At 40.8% G+C, this 15,973-nt stretch overlaps 1 protein-coding gene across 1 annotated transcript in view; it reads right to left on the bottom strand.

Annotated features, from left to right (window-relative positions):
• Nucleotides 1–15,973, bottom strand: part of PHACTR3 (phosphatase and actin regulator 3) — a 93,175-nt gene that overhangs the window by 30,174 nt on the left and 47,028 nt on the right. Inside the window, exons 3-7 of the mRNA XM_030463355.1 lie at nucleotides 15,330–15,407; nucleotides 11,019–11,195; nucleotides 6,612–6,815; nucleotides 2,493–2,757; nucleotides 1,278–1,525 (exon numbers count right to left, since the gene is read on the bottom strand). Coding sequence (XP_030319215.1) covers nucleotides 1,278–1,525; nucleotides 2,493–2,757; nucleotides 6,612–6,815; nucleotides 11,019–11,195; nucleotides 15,330–15,407 — 972 coding nt within the window. The remainder of the gene's footprint in view (nucleotides 1–1,277; nucleotides 1,526–2,492; nucleotides 2,758–6,611; nucleotides 6,816–11,018; nucleotides 11,196–15,329; nucleotides 15,408–15,973) is intronic.

Here is a 15,973-nt window from a genome sequence, read left to right as displayed (position 1 = left end):
TCTTGTCCCAGCTTCCAGCGAGTAAATGGGCCCCTCTTACATCCCCAAAGCTTCTGCCTCCTCGGGGGCTGAGTTCACCCCACACCAGGGCTTCTGGGATTTAAGCAGCTGTGTTACCCAACTTGCTGTGTAGATGTCCATGGCAGCTTCCTTGGATGCCAAACAGTGGAAACTTTGTGTGGTCTGGGGTTTTACTGCGCTCCTAAAATGTGTCTAAACTTGAACACTGGCAAAGCACGTGCCAGGCTTGTACCAAGGCTCTGGATATTTTGTAAATGCATTTTTACAACCTGGAAGGATGAGGCAGTCCACAAGGATCTTCAGCTATGTTCAATAAAATGATCTTAGATATAGTGCTCTGGTGTCATAATGACGTGGGTAAGTAAGGTTTAGGAGTGTATCAAACAGGCTTCTTGGTGCAGAGACTGAATTTTAGGTGTGAAAAGACTTGAATGCCAAAGAGTGAGATAAATTAATTATGAGGAATAAGGCTGGTTAGCTACAAACAAAGAAATGAGAGAAAATTCTTCCTTAAAAATTTTTGTTGAAGTTGGGTTGTGTTTTGTACGGAAAAAGGGGTTGTATTCATATCTGGTGCTTCTTTATTGAATGATAAACAATCTTTGCTTGCTCTGTATTCCCTCATTGTACATCTGCAGGTAACACTAATCAGTATAGAATTACCAAATAACAAACTTTTGTATTTTTAGCCTTTCAGATAAGGAATCTGTCTGAATACTTACATATCACTTCCATTGCTAGCACACTGTCATGAGAACTGGGGAAGCAAGTCTGTAGATGGTTCTAGCCCCTAACATATTTAATTTTGCCCATTAACCTCATTCACTAAAACATTCAAGAATGTCAGCCTCACCTCGTTATATTCCCTAATTAGCCATCAAGGCTTTTCCGTTCAACTTTTACATCAGTTGGTCTAATATTGCCTTATAAAACTTGTTGCATTTAGATTGTTCTTAACCCATCTTCAATACAGCAACTCCACAGCTCAACTCTAGTAAACAGAAACTGAAACATTGACTTAGCAACAGAACCCCAAGTGCCATCTTTGTGTGCAGTACCAAAGAAGACAAACATGTTTGCAGTCACTATGGCTCAGATTTAACTTCAGCTTTTCACCAGGATTCCTTGAAAAAGTTGATGCTGGCAATAAAAGATTTTATACTGTTAAATAGTTTCTGTTGCATCCTGCCATGTTTATAGCATTCTTTTAGACAATGATACTATATCTCTATAATATAATAGGTGACTTTCCTTACCAGAAATAATAGAATCGTTCAAAACTTCCTCATCTTGATAGAAAACAGAATCTTCCGTGAGCTCGGAGTTCATGATCATGTTTTCTTTGTTCTCATCTGACTCTTTAACTGAGTTCCTCTTATTTTCTGAGTCACTGCTGGAACTCAGTGAGTTCTCCTTTTCTTTGTTGCGCTCAATGCTCGATGTCCTGGAGGGACGAACATCCACTCTTTTTTTTGGAGATCCTTTGCTTTCTCTTCCATGGAAGCTGTGGGTGGAAGGTGCACAGCCCAGTTTTTACAAAAGACTGTTTTATTTCCACAGTAGGAACTTATCATTATATGAGAATGAGCAGAATATGCTGTAGCCCATGAATGCCAGGACAGAGACTCCAACATGGGACAACACAATAAAACATTCTCAAGTCTGTGTTGGCAATGGTTAATGTGGATCTACTTTCCTGTCTCTTTCATAAAATCAGGTACAGAAGGGTAGTGGCTAATGTACTTCTTATATATATAGCAACATGCTATACTGGACTGACTTAAAAAAAAACACACAGTACACCCTTCTAATGTAAAACATGCATGGCATGAAACATTACCATTCTGATATTTTATGATCATGACAAAGATTAACAGGGCCTGGAAATAATACCATATGAATCTACTCCCCATGACAACAGATGTTACAGAATTGAGAAATGTTACCAACTTAACTCCAAAGCTCTGTGATGGAAAAGGTTATCTCTGTGCTCCTATAATACACAGGTGGACTGATAATGAATACCAGACAAAGTACCCAGTGTACTCCCATGCAAGCATTTGCATTCAAGATGCATCCTGTATGTGCTCATGTATAAGCCAACACACACAGACTGAAACAGCATTTCTCATCTGTAGAACACTGGTATTAAGAGCAGGGGGTGCCTTAGCTGCTTTAACTTCGTATCTTGTGGGGAGATTTTCTTTTGCAGGAGGTCAAGGATTATCAAATTATTCTTCCTGTTTCAAAACCTACTTCCAAATCACAATAGCCTCCTTACAAAGGAAGAACATGCTTTGAAGTAACAGCCAAATCAAGCATTTAAAGTAGGGATGGATTAAGAGGAACATTAAGAGGAAGACAAACCCGAACTATAGGAGCAGATAAAATGCTAATAACACTGCAGGGACATTTACAGAGAAAAATGATAAAGTGGAATGGCCCTTGTCATGCAGCCATGCTGTAGGTACCTGTCCTGCCGATGTTTGGTGGCCAGAGCCCTGTGGAGTTCCTCAATGACTCTGCTGGGAGGTAAAGGTGGGTGGATGGCAGCCAGGTGAGGGGAACCGGTGGGTGTTGTTACCTGTCCTCTGACATGGGGCTCTGAACTTTTCTGGCCAGAGGGATGGAAGAGGGCAGCTTGTCCTGAGATTTGGGAGGAACCAACAATAACATAATTCTGCAGGATGGTGGAAGGAGGAGATTTCATGGCTGGGTCATCAACTTCACTTCCTGCTGTCAAAACACGAGAGGGTAAGAGGTTGTGCAATTCTTACTGTTTGCAGACAGAATCTGCACTGAAATCAATTTGTTATTGCTAGGAGGTAACTGGGTACTCTGAGTTACTCTCTGAATTCAAAAGGCTCATACTACAGAGATCTTTGATCTAGAAAAGCAGGTGCCTCACTTGTTTCTCCTCTTTCCCACAGTATCAGATACTCCTTTTCCACAGTTCTCCATTCTTGATTTCCACTACTGTTCCTCCTAACCTGTAAGGGCTTGTACTGTGGTGACTTTCCAATCCATCACTTTCTCTGCTGGACTCTGCCAGACTGTGTTAAAATTTATTTATTGTGGTTCTCAGTCAGGACAAAATGTACCAGTGTCTGTTATCTACTCCTCTGTGATTTCTGCACAGCCTAGACCTCTGCTTTCATATGCCAGCTGTGGAAATGCCAGAATCATTATAATATGAGGATAATATTTGTATAACAAAACTTGCCAAGTGAGATGTAGTATTGGACACTAAGAAGAGAAAAAGGTGAGGCAATCTAATATTTTTTTACGCCCAGATTCAGATATTTTTTTATACCATGTAAGCATTTTATTGGAAATTAGACTTTGATGCAGAAATTTTTCTATCACCTCAGTTCAAAACACAGTGGGTATTTCCCTGGTTGTAAATTTCATCGTTTCACACTTTTAAAACAACTGAACATCTGGTCTGAAAAATATGCTGATTGGTTTTTCTGCTCCACAGTTCTCTTCCCTTTTCCCTTGTATCTCCATCCGAAGGCTCTGGCATATGGCATTGTTTACTCCAAAAGCTCAGTCTGAGTGTAAAAAGGCAATCCAAGTTCTTCATACAGAGTATTTCTTTTCTCCTGTTGCCACCTAGTGTTTTACAAAGGCATTGGAACTGAACCAGCTTGCACAGCTTTTGTACTAACTTGTTTTCACAGATCCCTTTTACCTTTTTCACTTACTTTTGAGATAAATTCTTCAGCTCGCAGCAGAGGAAAACTGCCCAGGCCAGGATTATACTAAAATAACCCCATAAAAAGGACTTGATTCCGATTAGAAGAGTAACTTACTAGAAAACTGGAGAGGACAAAAGTAGGTTTGAATATTAGCTTCAGTTATTAAATATTTCCTCTCAGAACCAGCATCCTGCATAATGGTTTGCAACTAGATGCCTTTTCTTAAGTTAACTGCTGGAAATTTGCTACAATTCCATAGGGGTAGTGCTGCAAACAGAGCTGAGTGTCTCAAAGTGGAAGGGCAGAATTACTGAGGACAACAGCAAAAGCACAAGTAGGAAGGAGAACTCCTGTACCTGCAACCACAACCACACATCAAAAATTTGAAAGTGACCACACAAAACCTGGCTTCCTTTTCACATTTGTGGGGCGAATAGGAGGGCATCCTTCAATAAGGAGAGTTACATTCACATTGCAGTCTTCTCTTTTATTCAAAGAAAGGTCTAATTGATTTTATTTTTTCATTTTTGAAATGTGTCTTTGCACATTTCCCTCCTGTCAACCCAGAACTCTAACAAATGGCCAGAGCTTCATACACCTTTCTATGCAGCCAGAAATCAGCCATTAAACTTGTCCAAATGTTGCACTGTTTAAAATCTGAACATGTCTGAAAGGACAGGGTATTTCTTCAGTTGTTTAGGTGCGCAGTGTCTTGGCAATGAGACACCTTCCCACCCAAAAGCTCCTCCTGTGCTGGTCAGGATGGTTGCTGCCACCAGCAGAGAACTAACAACCCCTGTTAAGCAAAGTTGGTTTTCAGTACTCAAGGGGATGTTGGTTATAAGCTACTGCAGAGAGGTACAGAGGAAATTTATGACCAATCAATGCCTATTGAGTCATAGCCTGAGGGGATAAAACCCCCACTTCTTAAGTCACTTTATACACATTGAGAGAGGGTGTCCATGTTTTCTCAGAGCAAGAGCCCTGGGTTCTGCTCAGCCCTAATGCAGGAAGGGAGGAGACTTTGCTTTCTTTATACCTGCTTGTTTCTGGAACAGGTCAAGGATCAATTTCATCCTCCCTGCAGCTTGGACCAATATCTGGAGTTGAGAGTTGCCTTAGGTCACACTTTATTTGTCCTAATGACATCTGTTCAGTGAATAATCTTGCAAAGTGATATCTTGGCACTTTGCCCCATTCTCCCTCTCTCTGTGATTAATTGGTGCTTGGCTTATTTCTTAGTCCTCTGCTAACCAGACCTTTGAGATTGTTGAAGAGGGAAAAAGTAAACACAAAAGAGCTTTTCAACCTCTTTGTCTTCCTTTTCCTTTTCTTTTGTAATTGTTCTTCTTTCCTCTCTCCCCATACAGCTGTATTACCTTTCACTGATTTATAGTATTTGTTTAGTTTTAACTGCTTCCACATCCACACAAAAATAAGCCAATGTATAATTACTATTGGAAAAGGATCTATAGGTATTGGACTCACTGAGAAAACTAAGAGTTGTTCTTTGTGGAAAATTGAGATGAGAATGAAACATCAAAACTCAGAATGTCTTCGATGTTAGAGAAAATACTTCCGTGAGGAAGCAAAATATCTGGACTCAAAATGCTGTGAGGTGCTTGGTGGACCTGTAATATCATTACCCTCTATGTGTCAGGTTTTCCAAGTGTCCCACATTTCATGCAGAGCTTGGCCTTCTCATCAGTTGAGCAAAGTCAGAGGGGTGTCCTGATTGTTCCTGTTCCCATTGCAAGGTGGAAGGGGCAGGCTTGAGGCTAATTCATAGCAGAGAATGCTGAAGCAATCTGAGCAGAGGTTCCCAAGAATGTCTGTGGTACCATTTAAGTTCTCACTTAATCTCTTTCAGCTTTTAAGCATGGACAAAATATGGATATTTTTCATGGGAAATACATACTTGTGATTTTCCTCAAAAAGACAGAAAACTTCATTTTTTATGATCCTTAGGGTTGGATTACAATGCCTCTCTGATGTTGTGTTTCCTGGTGACTCTGAAACCCCTATTTTTTGTATCAGTAGATGAGTGTGGATGTAAATCAGAGTTGAGATAATTGCTGTCATTTCAAAGTCTAAATATCCAATGGGTCTGATATTAACATGTCAGGACTTGATTCTTATTTGCAAGAAGCCCCTTTTAACTGATTTTGCCATATGTAGGGGCCCTAAAATTGGAACAAAGTAAGATCATATTCACTTTAACACGTTTTCTGCCATGCCAGAATGTTGGAAAATGTAACAACATTGGCAATACCTTAGAAAACCAGGCCAAAGGAATTACTCTTGAAACATTCAATGAAATCTGGCATAGAGTTGCTTTGTGGGAGCCAGGTGTATCACTTATGTGTGTTCTGTGTAATTAGACCAGATTTCATAGCTCTACTTTAGACCTACCATGGAGAGCAAACCCTTCAGAGAGAAGCATCTACAGAGCCTATTGACATGAACTTCATTTTAGGCTGTTATCGCTGTTACCCAGCAGAGTCTGGTTAACAAATATTGAAATCTTTGTGTTTTATGACATATTGATGTGAGCATCTGATTCAGCAGATGTTTGCAGTTGGTTTGATTTGTTTTACATGTGTTTAGTGCAAGACTCGCAACAAATAATTCCCTGAGAGATTCAGAAAAATCTGTGAAGTACAAAGATCAGTGCATTGTTATCAGGCAACCAGACTGCTCAGTTCAGGGAAATCATTAGCATTCTGCTCAGCCAGAAGAACTAGCCTGATTGACAGCAGTTGGTGACAATAGGCTTTGAAAAGGGTGGAAAAAAGAGGGAAAAGAAGGAAGGAAATATTACATACTGTGCTGTGTAGGTCAACAACACATAAGGGATAGGAAGCTCCTTACTGACCAGTAATGACTGACCTGTTACACTTTTTGGGATTTTGGAGATTGCCTTAGGTGGTGGAGCTGGGAGCAGTGGAGGGCTGGGAAGCTGTGCTGGGTTTCTTTCTGTCATTTTCTGGGGGGAATCTGTGGATTCAGATACAAGTAAGGCTTGTGGACTGTCTTCAGATGCTGGCAGGCTGGCATCTTCTAATTCTTCTGTGAGTGCTGAAGGTTTCTTGGCTAGTAGGAAGATGAGCAAAATTAATGGAACATGCAGTTAATAATAATGATAGGCAAGGGGACAGTGCCAGGAACATTCACAAAAACAGAACACATGGCACACAGCATTTCTTTTCCATAGTAAAAATAATTACTGTGTGATATAGCCAGCCAGCCAAGGCAGGTAAAGAAAAAAAAATGTATGAGAATATTAAAGAAAAGTTAATTTTAACAATCCTGAGAAAATTGCTGAGCTTCTGTTACTTCCTTAGAGCCCATTTTTTGTTGGCAAGTACTTATCAGTGCTAGGAACACAGAGCCAAGGGGAAAGAGCATCAAACCAGCAGCAATATTCCATGGAAGCTGACTTTCCAATTGTTTGTTGTAAACATATATTTTCACTATTTAATTTTTATCTTACTTATACATTATATCACCTTGCATACTAACCCTTCTCTTACTGCAGCTGACTCCAGAACTATTGAGTCTTTCTGGAGGTTAAAGAAAAGCTTGCCAGAAAATAACATTTGCCAGTGGATCTCAGCAGTTCTTGTGGAACTGAGAAGAGCTGAAGTGCTTTAGAAAACTTCTGTCACCAAAGCCTTGATTTGAGATGATGAAGCAGTGATCGTTTCAGGATTGTCTCCTGAAAGATGGCAAAAGCACTTGGCTCTTAAAGTTAGTACAGGCTGAATCACTGAGCAGTTCATCGTATGGACCTGGCTGGGATGAGGGCATGGGCAGAGATCCAGAAAGGCAAGAAGCTGAAGCAGGACATAGAAGGAATTTCAGAAGTCCAAAACTAACATCCTGGAATCCTGCTTAGGTATCGGCTGCCCATGGCAGTGCTTAAACTCACCCAGTGCAAATCCCACTCCTTTTGGTGTTCTGGACTGTTCAAAGTACCTTTCCCTCCAAACCATTCTAGAGCATCTCCTAAAAGCTCAGAGCAGTGGGTATCTACAGCTGCCACATCACAAATTTTTATTGGCTCAGTTTTGTGTCTTGTTTGGAATACAAACTCCCTGTATTAATGAACATTCAGCATCCTCATTCAGAGTGCATGGGGAGGCAGCAGAGCACTTAGGCAGTTGGAAACAATAACATTGGCAAGATAATAGCATTTTATTTGTTGACAAACAGATTAATGAGTATGGATAGAAGAGGAGGAATGAGTGTTTATCGTGCAAAAAAAGACAGGAAAGTAGAATAAATATCCATTGTTAACAGAAATTATTGTGAAATTTGTCTTGATAGGAAAGCTGCTGGATGTGATAGTTGCCTGAATTATAGAAGGAATTAATTTTCCTTTAAATATACTTCTAGGGAAATGCTTTGTTTCAGGCTGACATCACTTTGTATTTCAGGGCCTACTGCATAGAAGGCAAAATGTGAAATAAAGGAAGAGAAAAAGTCACTAATGGGTTACAGTACAGAAAGATCAAGAGCTCCAGTAGATGTTAGTAGCTTGATAGGAAAATTAGTCAGATTTTAATGCATTCCCCTGAGTAGAGTGATACTTTCTTCTGGCAGTAACTTCAGTGGAATTGGTAGAGTTTCCTGTGACACAAAGTGCTGGTTTGGCATGGATGCAGAGAAGCAGCCATAGTGGAACCTTTCCTTTCAAGAAGGTAGATCTGAAACACACTTGGCCTCAATCAAACAGATCTTTTTGTTTCTGATCTCCATCCTGTTCTGAGAGAGACATCACAAAAGTCACCTGGCATTGTGCACTGTTGTCTAAAGAATGTCCATTTTACATTCCATGCAAAGAACACTTTTTTCCTGTGGTTGTTTCTGTTTCAACTCGGTTTGAAGGCAGACCTGAGTCTTGAGTACAAAACATATTAACAGATTTCATACAGCAGAGTGAGTATTATCCTCCTGACAAATCTCCAGGTGCTCAGCACCAGACTCTTTGCCAGAGTAGCTAATTATTCATGGAGAGCCACTTGTCAAAATGCCATCTCACTGCTATGTAGAAATCCTCCTCTTGGGACTGCCCCCAAGCCCACTGGCTAGGCTAGGTGGGGAAAACTGCCCTCTTTCTGCCTAGGCTATTCATTTTCTGCGTATTAACTAAACATGAAGTCTAAAAATATTTCCTGGCCTATACTCCACATCCTCTGGATACAGTTCAACATATTGGCTGTAAAGCAAACAGATTCCTTTTGTTTCTAACTAGCCAAATATTCATATGAACCTATGGAAAGATCCCTACCGTACTGGTCCTGGATTGGGCCCAAGAACTCACTGTTATGATAAATCCACCATTAAAATAATCTTAGGAATCCACGGTTTTGAAGAGTTTTCCTACCCAAAGAATTCCTTAAGCTGGAGTCACTAGAGACAGGAACACTGGCATGCACAGATGGGGATAAATTGTACTGGAAGCCTCGATCAACAATGATAACTTTAAACACTAGAGGCCACTGCTGAAGGAGGTAGGAAGATTTCCAACAAGTAGGAGTGGAGTCTTGCAGACCAGGGAGATAGGAGAGGGTAAAACCACTGCTATTTTTTTGAACTTGGAAGAACAACACCTCGAAGAATGGAGATGAAATACAGAAGAGAGAAAAGGTTGTCAGAAAGACAATAAAAGGATTAGAGAAAGAGACGGAAGAAGTTGGGGTGACTTTGAAAGCCTCAATATGCAATTTCAAATGCAGTGTAAGGTAAACTTTAAATCATTTTACTAGGTTTTGCAGAGCCAGAAGGTTAAATACATGATACATTACTCTTGCCATTTATCCAGAAGAGCCTGTCACACTAGTAGGAACTAGAAGTTCAGAGGGAAATTTCCTTAGTGATACATAACGAAACTCTCTAGAGAAGAGTATTGCTAATAATAGCAGTGCCTGAAGGATTCTGGTCAAGACCTGGTTGTTCTATGAATGAGGAGATGAATGAGTTTTGCCTCAATTAACTTTTAGTATGATTCAAAAGCAAACACAGCTGCAGAGGGTAGATTTTGGAGAAAGGAAAACAATATTAAGGACATGTATTAATAAAAGCTGTCTGTGTCCAATTCTCTGTTTTTTTCTCTCTTTTAAGAGACAAAGAGAGAAATAGGAAAAATCTTTAGAAATCCACATATTGTGCTTAGGGATATTTCTTGATGAAAAAACTCATGTGGCTGAAATTAAGGTGGTGATGGAAAGCTGTTGCTGAGCTTACAAAAAATCTTTGTGATGAGCAAACACGATGAAATACTTTTGGGGAGACAGAAGTTTCTGTTGTAAGAGCAATCAAAAGCACAGTGGAGATAGAAATGGGCCAGAAGAGTAATATTAAGTAAAAGTAAAACAGCCAAAGTGGCATAAAATTGGTTGAGTCATGGGGATGGAAAGGACAGGATGAAAAGGAAGAGAGACTGATTTCCATCTGGAGCTGCTAAAGCAGGGTGAGGGCATAACCAGGCAGCATTGCTCAGCAAACTACAGCAGGTTGGGGTGGGCTTGGTAGATGTCACCTGAGTGTGAACCCAGAGAAAGCAGGGCATGAGAGGGTGAGGTGAAGAACACAAGGCAAGCAGGGCAGATGGAAAAGGTGAGGAGATTGACCAGAGGGCAGGAAGTTCTATAATCACCATATGTTGCTCCTCACAAACTAGGATAAAGCATTATCTCTGTAGGTTTGCATTTCTTGGTTGTCAGGAAGTGAATGGAAACTTCAGGTGCTGGGTTGTACCTGGCTGCCCTGGTCCCAAGGAACTGCTGTCAGGGATGAGCTGTGCTGGAGCAGAATTGTGTGAAAGGAGGGAGCATGGGTTCTCTCATCTGTGCTCCTGGTATTGAACTTCACCTGTATTTGCAGCATGTTGTAGACAAGGTGATGAAATGGACAGTGTAGTCTTTTTAATGACATTGTTCTCCTGAGCCAGGACAAGAAATTTGAGGCTTGGCACAGAAGTTTAAGAAGTTATTTTAAGAGAAGCTTGTTTCATCTTCACAGGAGTCACTGCTGATATCAAAAGGGCACAATGCCAAGACTGGGTCATCTCATAATCCAACTAATCCCATTATGCAAAACTCTATGTGGTCCCTTAGCTTGGTAGCAGTCTCAAAAATCATTGTTTTAATGTACTGATTGCTAACCTAATATGGGCTGAGATGAACAAGGTGCACTGACTTGACTCATAAAGCAGCTTAGCAGAAATAATTTTTAACATTTCATAGTTTGTTTTTTGTTTGTTTTTTTTAAATAATAAATTATACTCAATACCTGCATCTTCTTTCAACTCATCCAAATGCAGCTCCTCACCAAGCGATGTCACATTTGTTGTGGCTGCTATGATACTCTCTTGCTGAACCTCTTCTGAGGCCTGGCACACAGGAGCTGGAGGGTCACTCTGTGCTGCTCTTGTGGCATCATCACCAGTGCAGGCTTTCCCTTCAGTATCTAAAACAGCAAATCATTTAATCTTAACTAAACCATGAGCAGTGAAAGCTGAAACTCCCCTCTATCCTCTTTGGAACAGTAAGTCTCAAAGCTCCTGGTGCTCAGGGCACTGAGATTTGTCTTGGAGCAGCACCTGATTTCTAACACTGCTGAGCATCTGTAATGGAGAACTTGTGGAGCCCAGCTCAGGTGGATACTGCTTTACACCCAGTTTTCTCACTGGGCCACCTTTTCCTGTGGACATCCAGCAGTCTGGGCAAGTGGCCATTGAGCATGTGGGGGAAGGAGACTGTACTCTGTAAGCACCTGCAGCGTGGGAGGTGAGAACAAGCTTGAGAAAGCAGAGGTCTCTGGGAGAAAGCAATTCCTTACAGGAGCAGAACTCTTGGTGCAACACATGGACAGGTTGGTTTGATGTCTCTGGGTTGTGTCAGGTTCCACGGAGAACACCCTGACATCCAACAACCCCAACAGTAATGCCACAATCTTACTGAAGACAAGGCTGCTAATATTCCCTACCAAGCTGTAGGTTTTGAGGATAGTCTTAGTTACTGAGCTTTGAAAAGCATGTCCTGTGTGATTGAGCTGATCAGAAATTCAAATCCATCTTCATGCAGACCTAGAAACTGCTCCCATTGCTTACTCTGAAAGATTTTTGTGCCAGTGATCCCTGCAGCTGCATGCGTCTTGATGACTGAAGCTTTTTTAGTATTCTGCTATTCAGGCAGGAGTCCTCAGAATACAAAGTATCCCTTTACTTCATGACTCTCTCAGAATTTACAAGATCTACATCACTGTTGCAAACCTAAGTAATTATTTCCCTCTCTAGCCAGGCTCCATGCTGATGGACATGTTTGCTGTCCACCCCTGACCTCCTAAGTTGTATTTTTCAGCCCTGGACGCTCCTTTCTGGAAGCTATGTTTTCTTGCAATGATAGCATGACGACTTTCTTTAGCATTGATTTAGATTAGCTGGCATTCACAGCTACTACTATTTTTAATACTATTTGGACAATCTGCAGAGTAATGTATTGTCCTTTTGATTAAGGGTATCAGATATTGGCCCAGAGATGCTGCAGAAGGGATGCAGTATTTTTGTACGCTGAGCTCACTCAGTCTGTCTCATAATCACGTTTGGTGAAAAGTTACTGTTCTTAAAATAGCCCCTGCAGTAGCACAGTTGCTATGATACAGGGAAGGGGCGGGGGAAAAAGTTCATTGCCTACATTTCAGCTCATTGTGAAGGCAGCCTCTACATAATCACTGGTGTATTATCAGCTGCCTGCACTATTTGACAGACAGCCCTTATCTTCACTCCTGTAAGTACAGCTAAATCTGATCAGGTTTGAGCTCACAATGGGGAGAAATATCAGGGGAAGCTCGGGGAAGCTCCCTAAATGTTTTCAAGGTAACTCTTCTCACATCCTCTGGAAAGGCAAACTGCTGACAGCTGTGCCACAACCAAACTGGAGTCAGAGACATGAGTGAGTTCCCTCAGATCCCACCTGATGGGAAGTGTAATGACAAGTGAAGTAATGACAAGAAGCCAAGCCTGTGAAGAATTTCTGTTGAGGTGTTTCTGAGGTTTACAACAGTGGTATTCCTGCTCAGAAATTGTCAGCTCATGCTTAGGTCAGACTGGGTGTGCTGCTTCGATTGACAGCGAGTCCTAATGCCAAATTTTTGAGATAGTCCAGGAACAGGAGAAAGCACAGATTTTAGATACCCTAGTCAGGAAAGCTGCAGGGCATCTTCAGTATTGCAAAGTACTGAGAAGTAGAGCTGTAATTTCCTTGGGAATGAATCCCACTGTATGCCAGACACTGCACCCTGTAACCTCTTTCAGGGTGCAAGTTGTTTCCCTGGAGTGAAGCTGTGTTTGCCTTGCATGGGCAGAGCTGGAGATGGGAAGACAGAAGGGGCCCAGACTGTGCAATTCTGTGCAGTGTGTCTGGGCTACTGGATTTTGGGGTTGTGTAAGGGAAAGGGTGACATAACCTGTTCGGATGACTCATCAGCAAAGCAAGGACAGTGCTGTTCCACCCTGGGCTGCTCACAGATTGATGCAGATTCTGCGCTACCTCTGAGCCAAGGAGCTGAGTTCAAAATGCTGCTGCCAGACCTTGTGCTACAAAACTGGAGTATGACACAGCTATTGTAAATGCATGGAGCAGACCTGGAGATTTCTCAGACTATAGCTTCCTTCCAGTTTGGGCTATTTATGAAAGTGAGCAGGAATCAGGTTTCTAGAAGTGGAGTAGAGCCTGATGAAATAGGGGGATTTTAGGATTGACTGTACTCTTTTAGCACAGTATTGCTGCTTTAACTGTTGCAACCTGCTGCATAAGCAAAGACTTAGCCTTGGAACTGCTGCCTCTTCAGCTCAGTCCAAGTAGGGCACTAATCTTTTACTGAAAATTATTTGGGTCAATTTTTTATTCCAGTTAATAAGCTAGTTCTCCTAATATAATAAAATAACCCTGGAGATTCACAGCACTCTGCAAAGAAAAGTAACTTGCAGGCAGCTGCAATGTCCTTCAGCTGACTGTTAGCCATTCTTCCCTATCTGGGCAGCAGTGGGAATGAAAGATTTTTTTATGTTTGTCAGAGCTCTATGCAACTTAATTGCAGACAGGTAAACTGTCTGTTTGCAGCTGCCTTTTTGAAAGCACAGCTGTCATCACTTCTCACAGGACTATATATATTTCTTCAAGCTATTTTAATTTTGTTAACATAATCTTGTGACTTCTCATCATCTGTTTTCCTCCCAGACAGTTCTTTATGAATGTGAGAGGTTTATTGATTCATTATTAATATTATTACCTTTTAATGTGCTCTAAAGAAGTTTTATTGTACTGTGGTTTGGCTTAGGGGGAACTTCCATTCTGCTAGCAGAAGTGAGGTGAATTTTTTTAACACATAGTGCTAATGGGACAACTAATTATCTATAACTGAGACACAAAGAATTTGATGGGCAGAATTAAAAATTAGCTTTCTAAAAGCTTTGGGTTTTTAATATACTGATGGTTTGATAGATTTATTTTTTAACATAAAACTTGTACTAAAATATATCAAATAAAATAATATTAAAATAGCTTTACTGCAGTGTAAAAACTGCAACTTTACTGCAGGGGAAAAAAAATAAAAAAGAGCTACTTAAAATGCTCAGTTTCTGACTCTTCAGTTGCTCAGTTAGACTCCAGAATAGCCCCACTGAGTATTGTCCCACAGACTATTTATAGGCATGGCATTTTTTTTTATACAAAGAAACTTAATTATTAGTTTCAAAGAAGATAATTTCCATCTATCAGATTGGTCAAACTCAAAAGGCCAGTCTTTCTTCATGACAGTTCTTTCTGCTATAGAGTTTTCAAAGACGGATTTATTTTTTTTAATCTCTCTTAAGGTGGAAATGGCAATGGGGATGTTGTCCATAATATCTGGAGCTCACTTGATCTTGCACTAGATCTCTGTCTCCCTTGAACATCTGTCATGTCTTTGGAGCATCAGGGATATCCAGAACCACGGTTCTTTGTGTATGTTTCTGACATTTATCATCTTTCGTTCAATGACTCCTGCTGAACCTGATTTGTACTCAGGAAAGCTTCAGAATGACAGCACCAAATGTTTCACTTTTCCTTGTGTATGAAAACCAGGCAGAATGGTAATATGCTTTGTCACAGACTTAGTTGATCAGAGAGGCTTCAGATTAGTATCATTTTATGAGATTTGGAGTCATGGGTTGTACATGTGGGCTGGATGCATCTGCATGTTTAAGTTTATATTTATAGCAGCTTTAGCTGATTTTCTTGGCAGTAGGGGTTAGCTAGGTTTAGAGCAATTGCATAAAATACATGTACCAGCTCTTATTGCACCATCTATAAATCAGGAGAAGATGGAGTTGCATTCAAGATGGTAAAACATCAAAAATTAAACTCCATGGATTGATTGCAGCAGGGAGAAATCTGGAGACAGACATGCTTAATTCAGATACTGAGTTTTCCTCTCTGCTTGGATTTAAAGTTTTCTTTTTGATTAATTTGATCGTTAGGTTTTGTCTTTCACCATTATATCTTTCCTAGTATCCTGAAAAAGATTCTGATAAAAAAAAATAAAGACATTTTATTTATTTACCTTGTTCCATCATCTCCAGAAGGCCTTTCTTAATGAGTTCATCCCGACCTTGTCGGGCTGTCATCTTCTTCTCCAGCACTGCATGGAGTAGTAACAAAACAGCACCCATTAACAACACAGTATTCATGTAATGGAATAAGAAAGATGCAACCTGGATATTCCCTTCAGTATCAACTTCTGCATGCTTGGAAGGTGTTGCAAGGATTTATTTTTTTTTTTTTTAGGGAGTATGGACTGTTAAGCCTGTTTGTGCCTTTCCCTTTGTTAGAACAGCTGTAAAATCTGCCACTTGTAGAGATGAGATTCATGATCTAACCTACTCTCAGATCACACTGGGTGCAGAGTAACAGGGATATGAGAGCATTCATGCTGTTCAATACAGCACATTGGAGCTGCCTGAGGAAGCTCCTGTCCTTTGCAGTGACACTCCACAGGATACTGGGGCAAGTGGAGGGAATTACAGCATCCTATCTTAGGAAAAGGGAAGTGAGTTTTGTCTCCTTACTGATCTCCTGGGACATCCCTGGTGACTGGCAAGAGCATGCAGTGCTGTGTGCTGGGCTCCTCACCACAGAGACAGCTGCTTGAGGGAAGGCATTTTACATGCTGTAGCTCCCTCCTGTCACTTTTCATAATGTTACTGT

This window comes from Calypte anna, chromosome 20 (assembly GCF_003957555.1).
Source record: "Calypte anna isolate BGI_N300 chromosome 20, bCalAnn1_v1.p, whole genome shotgun sequence".
NCBI classification, from domain to species: Eukaryota; Metazoa; Chordata; class Aves; order Apodiformes; family Trochilidae; genus Calypte; species Calypte anna.
The sequence above is the reverse complement of the archived record's forward strand: the minus strand, read 5'-3'. Positions and strand labels throughout refer to the sequence as shown.